The following is a 16271-nucleotide window of genomic DNA, read 5'->3' on the forward strand; positions in this document are numbered from 1 at the left end:
AGTTGCGGTAAGCGGGGGTAACTCTTCGTTGCAGCGTGCGGGCTCTAGGCGCGCAGGCTTCAGTAGTTGTGGAGTGCAGGCTTAGTAGTTGTGGCTCACGGGCTCTAGAGCGCAGGCTCAGTAGTTGTGGTGCACGGGCTTAGTTGCTCCACGGCATGTGGGATCTTCCCGGCCCAGGGCTCGCACTCATGTCCCCTGCATTGGCAGGCGGATTCTTAACCACTGCACCACCAGGGAAGTCCCACAAAATTGTTTTGCATGAAGTTAAAGACAACTAAGTGCTACTAGAGCCATCTTACAGAAAAAACTGAATGAACATTTTGGCCAACCCAATAGTTCATGCCCTTTGGCCTTTAACTTTTGGATTATTCCTGTCTCCCAGGCCAGGTATGTTCTTGAGGTTTCAAGATAAATATGACATATTCTTAGAGCTTTAATTTTCACTGAAGGAGAAGTGGGGGTGGGAAGATAAGTAATTTATCCGGTAACTTTTTATTTAAAAACATATCCACAAAAAGGAATGGCATGCAAAATGGGTTAAAAGAATACAATAAAGACAATTTTACTCTTGTAAGAGCCAGTTTGGTCTTTAGCTCCAGATTGCATGCATAGTTTCTCTGCCTCTAGGTTGGTGATTCTTTGCATTTAGCTTGCATAAACATCATCTGAGGGAATCTGTTAAGAATACAGATTCCAAGGTCCTAGAGATTCTGATTCAGTAGGGCTGTGGTGAAGCCTAGAATCTGTTTCAGGAAAAAAACTTTTGGGAGATTCCAATGTAGTAGTGGTCCAAAGAGCTGAGAGGCCTTACCTTAAGGATGGATACTTCAGAAGTTTCAGAAAGCAATACATTTAAAAGGGAAGTCCACAAAGTGAAACTTAGCACATTTCTTCATTAAAAAAACCCTCACTTTTTGCATGCCATCCCTACTGTCTCTGAATGCTGCCAATTTGACATACGTTCAAACTGTAGAGATTAATTCCAGATTAGTACTGTGCAACAGGCCAGTTTTAGAAAAAGTCCGTGAGAAATTCTTGTCAGATATATTGCAAAAACGTTTGCTAGAGGAGGCTGTCCTGATTCTGGTTTTCCAACTAAGGATCTCACAGCTTTTTTGGGTTTGTTTTAATACATTTACATTATCCATGAATGCATAATGAATGGCTTGGAATCTGGCTTAGAGTTGTTATCTGCCTCTAAAAAATAGAATTCCATTTATTGTCTTTGTATCTTTTAGGGATTTCAGGCCTCTCCAGCCAAAGATCACCAGGAATAAATTTGGGTTTACTGACTTGCTGCAATAAGGGAGAATACTCACCAGGGGAACTGTGAGGTGTCTCAGTTAGAGGGTGTCAGAAATGACATCGGATTTGGGCTTGTGTTTGGTGATTTGGGGAAAGTTCAAGGAAGTGGGCCATTGCTCTGCATTGATGCTGGCAGGAAGGGGTGATAATTCTGACAGGGCATTTTAATTCTTATCTAAAATACAAGAAGAATGGGGTGAGGCTAAAACTGACAAGTAAAGAAGTTACAGTCACTTATAACAGCCAGGATTAGGGGGTTGTTTGGTCATTTCTGTGGTTTGGACAATGTTCATTTTTTGTGTTCAGACGTGATTACAAGGGGTCTTGCTTCTGTCGATTTATCAGGGGCACAGTGGCCTTGCCTGATGTTGGTGTTCTGTGAAACTGTTTTATGTTCTACTGGGGAACACGGTGGTCTAGCTGTGAACGCTAGGCCAGCTCGGGGCTTTCAGGGTGAAGATAGAAATAGGTAAAATGCTATTATATAAATGAATGGGATGTAGACACTTTCAAAATGTTTGACAATAACTTTGTGCTGACAAGGCTGAGAGGCAGCTATGTGTGGGGGGAAAAGACTGGGATTACCTTTCCTATGTAGCCTATAATTGCTGTGTGAAGCTGACAGTAACGTTCGTAGCTTCCATTTGTTGAGCACCTACTATGTGCCATGATGTGTGTTGTACTAGATGCTTTATACATGTACAGCACCTTTGCAAGTCAAATCTATTTTGAACATCCCCATTTTACAGGCAGTAACATTCCTGGAACCAGCTAGTCATTAGGTGGAATTGCTGGTGTATTGAGTTGGACCCGTTTGGAGTCTGCCTCATTACACCAGGATGCCTCTGTTCATAACTTTGGTGTCTGTAGGTAGAGCAATGGAGAGCAAGTACATACTTGGCAGGATTGTTCTGGGATTCGAATGCTATCACCTCTCTGAAAGTACCTAGCATAGTAACTGGCTCGTGGTAAACAAGCCATAACTAAGAGATTTCCTTCTTTCAGCAGAGTGGAGCTGTCTCTGACCGTGAGTACAGAGTTGATTAGTAGCCTGTGTTGAGTGACTCCAGACAACTTTAACCTCCTGCTCACAAAAAAAGTCAGGCTGAAAAAATTCTTAGTATTCTTAGAATCAGAATTCTTAGAATCAGAATTTTAGAGCTCCAAGATGTTGTCAAGGGACTTCCCTGGTGGCGCAGTGGTTAAGAATCCGCCTGCCAACGCAGGGGACACAGGTTCGAGCCCTGGTCAGGCAAGATCCCACATGTCGCGGAACAACTAAGCCCGTGCGCCATAACTACTGAGCCTGCGCTCTAGAGCCCGCGAGCCACAACTACTGAGCCCGCGTGCCACAACTACTGAAGCCCGAGCGCCTAGAGCCCGTGCTCCGCAACAAGAGAAGCCACCGCAATGAGAAGCCAGCGCACCGCAACGAACAGCAGCCCCCGCTTGCCGCAACTAGAGAAAGCCTGCACGCAGCAACGAAGACCCGACGCAGCCAAAAATAAAATAATTTTTTAAAAAAAAGATGTTGTCAAGGTGCTTTCTTACAGATAAGGAAAATGAAGCTTAGAAAGGCAGTTGATGGCCCAGTGTCACAATCGCTGCCAGAGCAAAGCTGAGACCCCAGTTCTTCCCACTCCTAGGCCCCCCTGGGTTTTCAGGCCACAGAGTTGCTTCTCTTCAGGAAGCCAAGCGTAGAAGTCACAGGGCACCGGGCCCCAGTTTGCCGGTTGGCCGCCCTTACCAGGCTAAGGGATCACCGCTCCCGTTTCAGGTGTGTGGTCCTCGAGCTCTGGTCTCAGGCAGTAATTGGAAGGATCCTCTCCCTTCTTGTTCTGTAATCCTACTGTGAAAAGTCTCCAAATGCTTTTATTCAGTACAGTCATCAACTTAAGGGTTTCACCACGAGTTCTGGCAGCATGATTTGCGGGAGTTAGTACGCGAGTTCCGCACCCGGTGGAGAACACCGAGAAACGCGCGCAGCGGATTTTCCCGGCAGAGAAAAGAACCCGGGATCCCGCCTCCGCGGCCCGGCCGGTGGCTCCGCCCCCAGAGCGGAGAGGGCGGGGCGTGCGGTGCGCGCGCGCGCGGAAGCAGGAAGGGCAGAGCTAAGGCGGGCGGGCGAGTGGGAGCCGGCGGTGCAGTGGTGGCCCAGCCATGTCGGCGCACCAGCGGGGCACGGAGCTCGGTAAGGGCCCGCGGTCGCTCCCTCCCCTCTCCGTTGCTCCCAGTCCCCTGTCTCTTCGAGCCTCGCGCCGCCCGGTGCCCTGGCCAGGGGTCCCCGTGGCGCGTGCTCCCCAGGGCGGGAGGCGCAGGCTCGGGGGGCCGCACCTGGGAGACACAGCCCTTGCGCACGTGGACCCCGCAAGCCTTGACTCCCAAGCCTTATATTTATAAGCGGAAGGAATAGGAAAAGATTAGACTTTTATCTTCCAACTCATTAGCTCACCTGGTTGCGAAGAACAGCAACAACAAAAAACCCGCAAAGACCCCCAAACAAACCAGATGAAAACCTCCCTTCCACGCTCCTAATAGAATTATCTTGTGCGGTTTAATGCCGGGTTTCCATAGGTAATTGTTAACACAGCCGTATCCCCAGAGTGATCGTGCTGTTGGAAAAGTTGTCTCTGGACTATATCACTTAATGTAAATTGTATGATTTTTAGAAGTACAGCGACTTCTAAAAGTGCTTGGATTATTTCGCCATTTATTTCATTTCATTGATGTTCTAAAATATTTCTGGCAAGAAAACTTAGTTTTGATTTCCCAAAATGTGAAAAATTTGTAATTCAAACATAGCAAAACCATGATGGAGCCAAAGGTTAAGGATCTCAGTTTAAGTATTATAGCTTGCATGTCGGTATCCTGGATCTTCAGTTTAGCTCTGTGACTTTGGACAAATAACTTAATCACTCTGTGCTTAAATTTCTTAATCTGTAAAATGATTATAATAGTAGCACTTACCTCATAAAGTGGTTTGGAGATTAAATGAGAAGATGTTGGTTGGCACATTGTGAGTACGTAGTAAGTATATAATAGTATTATATATATATATATAGTAAGTATACAATAGTTTACTAGGTACTCACAATGTACCAAGTAAGTATGTACAGTAATAGTATTAAAAGGAGAGTTCTGTTTTTAGGGGCCAGTTTTGAGAAAATTAGCTATAAATTGTATGTAAGTCATACGGGTACACTTTTTTCTTTAAAAGTGACTGTTTTAATTGGAGTCTAGGCTTCATGAGATGGTCCAGAACTTTTGTCGAATGGTAAGAGCTTGTCTTTATAAAGGCAGGTGATTTCCTCACCAAACTGATTCTCCTATACTCACTGCCCTTTAGCAGGTTATATTTTAAACTCTAGTTCTATCTTTGGAATGTGGACTTTAGTATAGTAATAAAGGAGTTCCCTAGATTGGAAGATCCAGAAAGATGATGGGCGGGGGATAGGGTTGGGCTGTGGTTCTTAGTCACCTTGGTATCTTCAGGGTATGGCTGTGTGACTTTGTTCGCCATTTGATGCACTGTTATTTCCCCAAAACTTAGCAGCTTATTTTTCTTTCAAGAAACACAAACCTTTTTCTCTTTCTTTTTCTTATTGAGGTATAGTTGACATAGAACTTTTTTTACTTTATTTGCAAGAACTAGAATTACATCCATTCATTTGTTGAAAAGTAACAGTATAGACAAAAATCAATTGCTATGTAGAATAATAGTAAATGTGATTTTTATGCAGCTATTTAAATGATCATAGTTTTGTTTTATTCTCTTTGTTTAAATAACATCAGATATATTTCAAGGGTGTTTTTCCTTCATTGGTATTAATCATTAATCCAGACAGAGATTTGGCCTAAAATGCTAAAATAAATTATTTGAAATATTTATGTACTAGGAAAAAAAATCATTCAGTATTAATTTATGCAGTTTATTAGTTGATGCCTTTTATAGAGTTTTCTAATTAAAAGTCTTTTAAAATAAACACTTTCTTAAAGAAATAAACTTTTATTCCCTTATTATGAAGGAATTCATGTTTATTGTAAAAATTTTAGAAAATACAATTAGAACAAAACTAAAATTATTACTGATACAGTCACTAATTTATATTGTAGTGCATGTATGTACTTCTAGTTAATAGACTTTTTTTTTTTAATAAATAGGTTCATTTGAGACTGAATCTGACCCTCATGATAAAACCTTCAAGGAAAACATTCTTTTATGGACCCATTGGACATGAGAAAGAAAGAACAGACCCTCTAATGTTCATTTTTATGTCAGTGTTTAGTGATCAATCCTATCTGTTTAAGATATTTTCTACTTAAAACATTAATTTCTGATTTTCTCCAACTTATACATAAAGCTAAAAACCTCTTTTTCTTTGGGCAGTGTTTGCCGTTAAGTGGGTAGGTGACAGCTGTGTCCTCCTATGGAGAAGGCTTGACCAGTTTGGAATCAGAAGGAAGAAGAACACTAAATCTGGTCTAGCTCCAGCCTGTGGCTTTGGCCAGGCTACTTGCTTTATTTGAACAGTAGATCAGCGGTTCTCAGAGTGTGGTTCTGGGACCTACAGTATTAACATTAGGTGACAGCTCATTAGAAATGCAAATTCTCAGGCCACACTGATCTCTTAATGAGTCAGAAACTCTGGGGGTGAGGCCTGGCATTCTGGGTGGTTTTGAAGTGGTTCTGAAATGCACTCAGATTTGAGAACCACGGGCTTAAAGATCTTTATGGCTCTATGGAGTGCTTCTGGCCCTTTGCATTATATTAAGATGGACCCATGATGTTCTTTTCTTTATTCTGCTAGATGCCTGTTAAGTTTTGCCTGAAATGTAGGTGCAACAGGGGCAGTGATCTTTCTTTTCTTCATTGATGTATTCCAGGCAGTTAGGATAGTGTCTGGCACACGGAAGGCCCACAAACATGCCTGCTGAATGAAGGAGTGAATTTAGAACTACTCCTTGCTTGGGAGCACTGGGGTGTCCACCTGGGCCCTTGTGTGTGGACAGCTGCTGTTCAGTCTCTATCTTCTCCCTCTTTTCTGAATAACGTTACAATTCAATTTTGTTACTTCTGTCTTTAAAGAGACCTCAAGAGACTTACGAAGGATGTTGGCAGTGTGGCTTCCTTTCAAATGTGATTTTCTTTGGAGGCATCTGGAAAATGGGGGTGTTGTATTAGGTGACTTCTAAGGGTCTCTGCTCTGTATCTGTCTTTATATCTGTAAGGTCTTGTGTACAGAAAGGAAATTTTCAAAGATATCTGAAAAACAGAAAAAAACTAATTGAAAACTGATTTTTAAGTGGGACGGGATGGGGACAATTCTACGAATTTCCTGTGTTGCAGTAAAAAGAGATTGTTTTAGGCATATATCCACAATTGGAATGATCAGGGACCATGATTACTGAGGAATGTTTTGCTCCGTAGGGGCATTTTTTGTAATCCAAGTCGGAACAAACAGAAAGGGCAGTTTATTTGCTTAAAATACAGATAAACGAGATCAGTTTTGGATTAGTTGCCAAACCAAGAAGCAGGACGGGATTTTGTATTTTACGAAGCACTGTTATTCATCCAAAAACTAGTTATTGAGTACCGATTGTGAACTGGGTAGTATTACCCTGGGCTCTGGGGATACAAGACGGACAAGGGTAGTCCCTGCCTTCACAGAGCTAGGTCCGATCCCTAGCTGGGCATCGAGCCAAAACTACAATTAAAATAAGTGCAAATGTGATATGCAGTTACTTTCCATTTATTTTTGTCTATTTAAGAAATTAGATAGTTGTGCCTAAACTGTACCTTAAATGAGTTGCCATAACAGAGTTCTGGCCCTCTTGGCATTGTAACTTTTATTTTCCCTTTAAGAACTTAGATAAGAATCAAAGTGTAAGGAGCTCATTTCTGCCACTTGTGCTAAGGCATAACTTTGGTGTAGAATGCTTCTGATTTTGGTGGTGGTGATTTTTCCACTGCAAAGTTATCTTAGAAAAGTTAAAAAAAAATTTTTTTGACTGGAATCTTTAACTTTAAAGTTAGGCAAAGCATGGGTTGCTTGCACGATAATTCTTTATTTAACACTAGACACTATGCCTAGGTGCTGGGTATAATGGTGGTGGTTACCATAGAGCTTTAGTTTTGTGCCAGGTACTATACTGAGTGCTTTTTGCATTATCTCATTTAGTCTTCACCACAGCCCTGTGAAGATTTTATTATGATCTCTGTTCTACAGATGTGCAAACTGAGGTATAGAGAGTTTGAAGTAACTTGCCAAAAGCCAGTTAGGCAGACCTAATGTGGCAGAGCCAGAATTCACACCTAGGTGGTTTGGTGCTAACACTACGTGCTTCCCCACTGCAGTTGGTCTATTGGTGCTGCCTGGGGCACTCGCTCTGTGATGTAAGAGAAGGCAAGTCGATAGCTAGTGAATAATTTTACGGTGACTTTCTTAGCTTTGATTTGCCTGTGTCTATGTGAAAGATTTTTGTTTTATTGCCATAACCTACATCTTTTTTTTTTAACTTTTTATGTTATATTGGAGTATAGTTGGTTAACAATGTTGTGTTAGTTTCAGGTGTACAGCAAAGTGATTCAGTTATATATATATATATATATATATACACACACACACACACACGTATCTATTCTTTTTCAAACTCTTTTCCCATTTAGGTTGTTACATAATATTGAGCAGAGTTCCCTGTGCTATACAGTAGGTCTTGTTGCATAACCCACATCTTAACCATTGCAATTTGTCTGGGGGAAGATGAAGTTTATCCTGAGGGAGAATGGAAATATCCAAACTTTGGTGGATTATGAGAGTAGGCTTAGATGTAACTGAATAAGAAATTTTCTGGGGTGGCATCTTAAAGCCTTCCTCTGGGATTTCTTCAGGTAGGTGTGCTGATGGGCCTCAGAGCGTCATGGGGTGGGGACCTGGGAGTGAGCTCCAAGTGGTCAGGGTGTTTTTTTGTTGGTTGGTTTGTTTTCTTTTTCTTGTCTCTTTGTATTTTTGAAAACCCCAGCTCTCATACTCTAGTGTTTGGGCTTACTTTGGCTTCCTGGGTTTAAAAACCAATCATGTCTCTTGATGTGATCTTTAGGTGTAGAAAGAAAAAGAAAGAAAGAGAGAGAGAGAAAGAAAGAAAGGAAGATCGAGAAAAATTTCGATAATTATGTTTCGTTGATTTGAGGTGACTTTTTTGTCTTTGCTTTTTGTCTTTTTTTGGTTTGTTTTTTTGGATTTCTAATTTTGGGACCTCTTTTTACAGTTTCCTGAGAACTGGAATCTCTTTAGTTATAAACAAGGCAGTTTAAGGAGTCTATAGATTTCAGGTGAGAAACAATGTGAATTACCTTTCCAGAATCCCTTTTGTTGTTTATTTTTTGTGAGACAGAAGGGCATTGAAGATTAGGTAAGAATAGAATTAAAAATTTTTTAGATTTCTGCAGGGGATTTCCCAAGTGGAGTTAACTGGAGATTTCTTAACTGTGAAATTGATTTGTGCCGTATTTTAAATTAGTGTGGATTTTATATCTGAATCCAATATTTTTTCTCTTTAATACTTAGTATATGTATATTTCTTTAGGTTTAATGTGATACTTTTGCAAACATTACCTCTTTTAATTCTCCCAGTAATCCTTTGGGGTGAGTTGTTATTTTCACTTCATAGGTAATGATTCAAATCCAGAACATCTGAGTACAAGTTCTTTATTCTTTGCTTTACACCATAGCTGCCTCTGTGTGTATATGTAATATTCTAGGTACTAGGGAAGAAAGATAATATGAAAATAATTATTTTTATGTAATTCTGATCTTACACACGATGAATTTATTATCTTCCACTGAGTACAGGTATCCCACTGCACTTGGTTACCTTACACCACTTCACTTATGAAATGCCTACATTAGTACCTGTTTTCACTAACGGAAAGAAATTCAAAAGAATTTTTGCTTTTACAGAAAGTTATTAGACCTACTAACATAGGTCTTCCATAAAAGCGAAATGGCATAATGAGAACTTTCGGAAAGTGGGTGATACTTTTCACTTTATGCCAGTTCGGCTTACCAAAGGTTTCCTAGGAGCCCTCTACTTTCAGATGGTAGGGGAGACCTGTATTGATTATAAACCAGAATAACAAAAGTTTTTTGCTGTACTTTTTTTTTTTTTTTAACTTTAAAGCAATGTCAAACTTTTAGGAAAGTTGTAAGTGCAGTAGAAAGAACTTTTTCCTTTGAACCACCTGAGGAATACGGTTGACTGACATGATGCGTCACCGCCCCTGGATACTTGAGTATTTCCTATGGGTAAGGGAAGTTTCCTCAAAGGCTGCAACAACCCTGCAGTCCTCAAAGTGAGACCTTTAACATGGATACATTATTACCATCCAATCCACCAACTTCATTCACGTTTGGCCAGTTGTCCAAACAATGTTTTTTATTTAAAAAGATCCGTTTCACAATCATATGTTGCCTTTAATTGTCGTGTCTTTTTAGTCTTCAGGCTGAAATGATTGCTCAGTGTTTCATTGACTTTTGCAGCATACGGGCCAGTTACTTTATAGGATGTTCCTCCGTTTCTGTTTGCAGTGTTTTTTTCGTGGTTAGATTCAGATTATGCATCTCTGGCAGGAATTTCACAGAAATGATGCTGTGTTCTCCTCATTGCATCCTGTTAGGTAGCACATGATATTGATTTGTCTCATTATTGATGGTGTTCATTTTGATTATTCGATTAAGGTGCTGTCTTCTAGGCTTCACCACTGTAAAGTTACTTTTTAACCTTTGTAATTCATGTGTATTTTGTGTGGTGGTACTTTGAAACTGTTTAAGTACCCTGTTTCCCTGCAGATTTTCAATTTATTTATGTTTGTTTATATTAGTATATATTTGAGGTTTCCTATTTTTTCCAAATGGGTTGTAATTGTTACTATTATTATTTAATATCCAAATTGTTTAGATTTTGCTAAGGGGAGCCCCTTCATCCTAGTTTCTCTCTCTTTTTGACGTGTACCATTATTATTATTATTATTATTTTTTAATGTATACCATTATTTTTGAAGTACTTCATTCTTTTTTGGCTTAACAAGGTGTCCCAGGCTTATCTTATACTTTCCCTGCCCCAGCACTAGAGTCAGCTCTTTCTCCAAGGAATGTTTCTTTCAGTGGATAATCGTATTTAGATGCCAGGATCTGGGCGGTAGGTATGCTCATAGTGACTGGAATGTCTCTGCTCCTAAGCCCCTTACTTGGTAGAGCTAGAGAATGTGTACACACATACACCCACACATTTACTTCTGTTAACTGTCTACTTATCATCTATCTATATCTCTCTATATAGGGAAAACCATGAGTTCAGACTGATTCCTCCAATTCCAGTACAGTACCACGGATTTGTTCCATTTTTCTCTCTTTGCATATTTGAAACCCTTCACAGGCTGGGCTCTACATACTCCACGGCCGGTAGACATTCTTCTTGACTTACTCAGGTTCTGACACTCTGAGCTGGGTACCTTCATCCAGCCTGAGCTCCGCCTGCCTGCATCAGGCTGCTGCCCACATTGATACCCCCCCAGCAGGTCTATGGCTCTCTGAACCAGGCTACCCATCCATGTAGACAACCTCCTTTTCCTGCTTGTCTCGACTCCCACGTCTGGCTACCCCGTCCCTTCGTGCAGACACCCTCCGCGTTGCGATTGGACTCTGGCCTACCCCCCGTGCTTAAGTGCCCCCCTAGCTTGTTGGGCTCCCATAGCCCACTCTGGGCCATAGTGAGTCCCCCTCCTGACCTGGCTCAAATGACTCCCACCCTCCCAGGGTGGGGGGTTAGGACAATTGTTTAGGAGGGGGAGGGGACCAGAATACATTTAAAAAATTTATTCTTATGTATTATAAACTTATACACATTTTAAAAAAACCAAAAAAAAAAAAAACAAAGTAGAGTTCCTGCTGTTCCTGGCACTGGTTACTTGTTGCTCATGGTAATGGCTGGGATACCAGAGTGACCATAGCCTGCTCTCTGCTTTCCTGAAGCTCACCGTCAACGAAGGGACACTGTCGTGTACGTCATCACAGGAGGATGCAGGTGACCATATAGAAGGAATCAGATTGGAAAGTGATGGAGGAATTTACAGATAGTCCAGGGGAGGTTTTTGGAAAGGATGGTTGTGACAGGGAGTAGTTTCTGCAAAGGAACTTACCCAGAACAGCCTGGCATGTTTCATTAACTATAGGAACCCAATTTTCAGATTTCTAGTGTAATCTTCTCATTCTGTACTGGCTAACAGTAATACTTTAGTGAATAAAGAAGAAAAAAACCCTTCATATTCTACGTATGAAATTCATCCACAGAGTCAATATAATGATCATGTACGCTTTTAGGTTTTAAATTGGGCATCCTTTTCTGAACTCGAACTTTGATTTTACCTTAGAAGTCTTTTACCATTTGCTTATAAGCGTGAATGGTGAGGCTGTGTTTTATTGTTCTGATACTGTTTTGGTAAACAGAAAGAACTATAATCATGTGGGTTTGTTGTATAATTAAATAATTAAAAGTTTTCCATGGTGCCTGCTAATTAAAAAAAAAACCAAAATTTCTTTTTAAAGCATCTGAGCTCTGTGGATTTTAATTGTTAGGAGGGAAGGCGAACTTCAAGCGCTCATTTGAAATGGGATACCTCTGCTGGGAAAGAAAGACTAGTCAACGAGACAACGGAGAGAGCCCTGGAGGATGCGATTTAGACGTGTCACTAGAAATTGTTTAAGTGGAGAGCGCTGGCCCTTTTAAAATGCTGCCTGTCACTGGAGGATTGGGTCACCTTGAAATGTGTTCATCTTTGAGTTAAAGGCATAAAAAGGCACTTTGAAATTTTTCAGTTAACTTTGGTGTGTGGTGTGTGTGCATCTGTGGATGTACCTCTCCTCTGCCTGCCTCAGCCATTAATAGTCATTTCCCTGGAAACCACAGTGGTCGCACGAGAAGGATAAATGTTTCATCTCCGCTCCAACAAACTATACAGATTTTTAAGTGTTGAGACTCTCCTGGGCTGCAACTTCTGTCTTTGTAGAGTCAGGCCTACTTCCCCTAAAGCAAAGTCTGAGATAAGAGCAGCCTCTGGTAATTACTTCCTAAAAAGGTGCCGCTTAAGTGGTGCTTTGGTTCTCATGGAATGTGGTTAATAATGTCAAGATTGTGGTGTTTAATGTCTGGTAAAAATATCCAGATTAGCTGCTCTTGTAATTCAGATTCAGGTAAGCTTTGCAACTGAACACCTAGTGGACACAACTCCTGCCCCATGGCCACAAGGCAGGGGTGTGTTTGTGGGTGTGTAAGTGTGTGATTTCATTCAATGTCTAACATTTGGCATTGAACTAGGTGTCTGGCATGTTTAAGGTCTACAGACTATTATCTCTGATGTAGAGATCCTTGTATAAACATTACTTAGGAATATGTCAAACACTTTCCTAGGGAAATAAATAGTGTCCGCATTTATAAAGCTACCTCTTTTATTTTTTTAAACATGTCACAGTTTCACAGCAGGAAGGCATCTTAGGTGTCAGACTCACAGATAATACCTTGTATTACAGACGAGTAAATGGAGACCTAAGGAAGGTAAAGCTATGGTCACAGGGCTGGTTAGAGGCAGTACTGGACTTGAGACTCAGGCTCTGTCTTTGCTGATTTATTCCATTGCGTTACCTCCATTTACCGTTAGCTTTGTAGGAGCTCGGCTGGGCTCTGGACCTGAATCAGGATCACCTGAGATGCTTGTTAAAAATGCAGATTCCTGAGCTCCACAATAGCTTTCGTTACCCATATGAAAGGAGGAGCCTAGGAATCTACATTTTCACAAGCTCCCCAGATGGTTCTCATGAACACTGCAGATTTAGAACCCTGCAGTAAGCCAGAGTGACCCAGATCAATTAGAGTTTCAGGGAATCTTCCGTTACTATATTCAGTTGGCTTGTATCCGCGAGTTCCGCATCCCTGAAGGGCTGATTGTACTGTGCCATTTTCTGTAAGATATTTGAGCATCCATAGATTTTGGTATCCGTGGGACTCCCGGGACGAATCCTGTGGATACCGAGGGACGACTGTATTACTTTTTTGAGAAATCCTTTCTCTGTCACTTTTACCTTTGCTTTAATATCTTTTATATGTCATAGTTTTTTGTATTTGGTTACCAAAGCTTCTGTAAGCAAATCTGGGGAGAAGTTAGCCTTTTATTTTCTAGTTGAAATATGTCACCAAACGTGCAAAGCATATTGTGAAGGCATATTGGAAAAATCAGGAGTGTAAGGCAGTTAAATAGGTGTATATATCTGAAAAGTGCATTGTATCTGAAATGGAGCATATTTTATTCAAATAATGCCAGTGACTAAATGGAAAAATATAGTCAAACAGTGGTCCTGATGATGATTTTGGAAACTTATCCGAGAGTATCTTCTCCATGGTCTCAGAGACTGGAAGGGGCAGACCCTAAAGATCCCAATACCCGCAGATGTGATATTGTCTACCAGAAAGAGTAATTTAGTTAATTTTCTGGTAGGAGAAAGAACATACTCATATTTCCTTGGAGATTATTAAGTTTGTGTTGTGGACTCAGGGAGGAAGGGGACAATCCTCTATATATTTGTATTTGGCAAAGTAGCTCCAGCTCTGTCTATTTTGGCGTTTTGAGGGGAGATTTTTTTTTTTTTCTTCAGTATTTAGGGAGAAACTGAAATGCTTCTGATAATTTTCCAAAGAAACAAGAAATGTATGTTAGTCTTGTATCTTTATAAGCAGAGTTTATTTTCCTTTTTCAAAAAGTTTTGACTCTTCAGGAGGTAATTATTACTATACTCTCAAACCCTTCCATCCAGCACGTATATGTAGCGTACCTAGTGCGCACTCAGCACCGTCCACATCTTTGTGAAAGAGACGAGGGCCACAGAAGTTGGGAGGCCCCGGCCTTGAGAAACTTCTCTTCATCAAACTTTGAAGTGTCACTGGGAAAGCACAGAGCTTTACTCTTGCCAAGGAAAGCAGACTTTGCTCATCCTTGGGATATGCAGTTGCCCTGTTTCAAACAATGAACCCATCAACATTGTATTGATATTTATTACTAACATTTAAAAATACTGTGGGGAATCTCTTGCGTGAGGCAGAGATCTCATATGGGTTTTAGCAGTGAAAACACCTCATGGATCTGGCTCCAGGAAGAAAAAAATCACAGTTTCATTCTGCAGATGAGTATTGTTTGACTGTTTGTAATATTATGCCAGTAGTTACATAAAATAGAGAAGCTGTGGGACTTAGTGATTATTAGCATGTAGAGTCTAGACAATGGGCATTGGTGCTAATAATACAGAAGATGCCTCAGAGAAAAAGCAGACTTCCCTCTGCTTCTGAAAGAGAGTTAAATTGTTTTGGTGCCGACGATAGTACATTTACAGGTCAAGTGAAATCAGGCATCCTGTGGAGTGAATGTCGGGGGATCTGTACTTGGCCATGTCTGCTTCACCCAGTGCATTGTGGTTTATCAGGAAAGGATACAGGATTGGGACCCAGGCATTCTGGTCCTTTCTCTGACAGCATCTGGCCATGTGACCTTGGGTAGGGGACTCCAGTGCCCTGGCTTGTGCTTTCCAAATCGGTGACACAGACATATGACAGTGTTCGTTGATCTGTTGTAACAAATGTGCCACTCTGGTGGGGAACGTGGATAATGGGGAGGGTGTGCCTGTGTGGGGCGGGGGGTAAATGGGAAGTCTCTGTACCTTCCACTCAGTTTTGCTGGGAACCTCAGACTTCTCTAAGTAGTGAAGTCTATTGAGAAAACAAAACAAAATACAGACACGTGATCTCTGAGAGTCCTTGTGGTTCTGAAGTTCTTTTGAGTCTCTGGTCATTACTTAGAGCTCCCATTCTGTGGAGCTGTAGGTCTGCGATGGTCTCTGCGCTTGGAATTCATACCTTTCCCTCCTTCTCCGGTCATCACAGTCCTCCCGGGCTTTCAAGGCTCTAAGTTCCAGTGGTCAGTTTTTATCCCCCCCATTCTGTGATGATTGGACATAATGAAATACATTATTATGTATTTTCTTTCTCTCTAGATGTCTCATGAATGTACATCTGGACTTCACAAGTCTTTCATGCAAGCAGAGCCTTTTATTTTGTATTCATTCCTCTGCATGGCAGAGTATTGATCATAGTCTTAGTGTTTCATTCATAAAAAGTACCTTGTAGATTCACCTCTTCCTCTTTTCTTCTATTCCTACACTTTGCTCATTCTATCACATATCTAAGTCATGACAGTGGTCTTTCTCATCTGCCCCAGGAAAATCCATATTTGATTAAACTTTTCCTTATAGTTGTTTGTTCAAATAGAACAAATTATGCTTATCTTCTCATATTTGCTATTTTGATTATTTGGCTCCTTTAAGATGTATTTCCGTTTCATGAAAAATAAAAAATCTGACTTAGTCAAACTAATGTAATTGCAGTCTTTAGTAGAAAGGCGTAATTGAATTGGGGGGACAATCAAATAGTGCTCTCACCTACTGTATGGCTCAGGGAACTCTGCTCAATATTATGTAACAACCTAAATGGGAAAAGAATTTGAAAAAGAATAGATACATGTATACATATAACTGAATCACTTTGCTGTACACCTGAAACTAACGCAACATTGTTAATGAACTATACTCCAATATAAAATAAAAAGTTATAAAAAAGAATGAATCCTTTTAAGTAACTGAACCATATATTAAAAAAAAAAAATAGTGCTGTCAGGAGGTGATGAATGGGTTTAGCCACATAGGAGTTCTTACAAGACTGGAAGTGGAAATGTCTGTTACAGTCTGTTAAAGTTGCATGTCAAATAGTTGAATTAAGTAAATATGCTTTTCACTCTAAAGATTTTATATACGGCATCGTAGAAATAGCTTGGAATCATAGAGACCTGTTTGAATCTTAGCCCAGACATGTGC

General features: G+C 40.7%; 1 protein-coding gene across 1 annotated transcript in view; it reads left to right on the forward strand.

Moving 5' to 3' along the window:
• The first annotated feature begins 3356 nt into the window (after nucleotides 1-3356).
• DERA (deoxyribose-phosphate aldolase) overlaps nucleotides 3357-16271 on the forward strand; it is a 118447-nt gene continuing 105532 nt past the window's right edge. Inside the window, exon 1 of the mRNA XM_082352013.1 lies at nucleotides 3357-3496. Coding sequence (XP_082208139.1) covers nucleotides 3466-3496 — 31 coding nt within the window. The 5' untranslated portion in view covers nucleotides 3357-3465. The remainder of the gene's footprint in view (nucleotides 3497-16271) is intronic.

This window comes from Balaenoptera borealis (genome assembly GCF_965194805.1).
Source record: "Balaenoptera borealis genome assembly, chromosome: 13".
In the NCBI taxonomy this organism is placed as follows: Eukaryota; Metazoa; Chordata; class Mammalia; order Artiodactyla; family Balaenopteridae; genus Balaenoptera; species Balaenoptera borealis.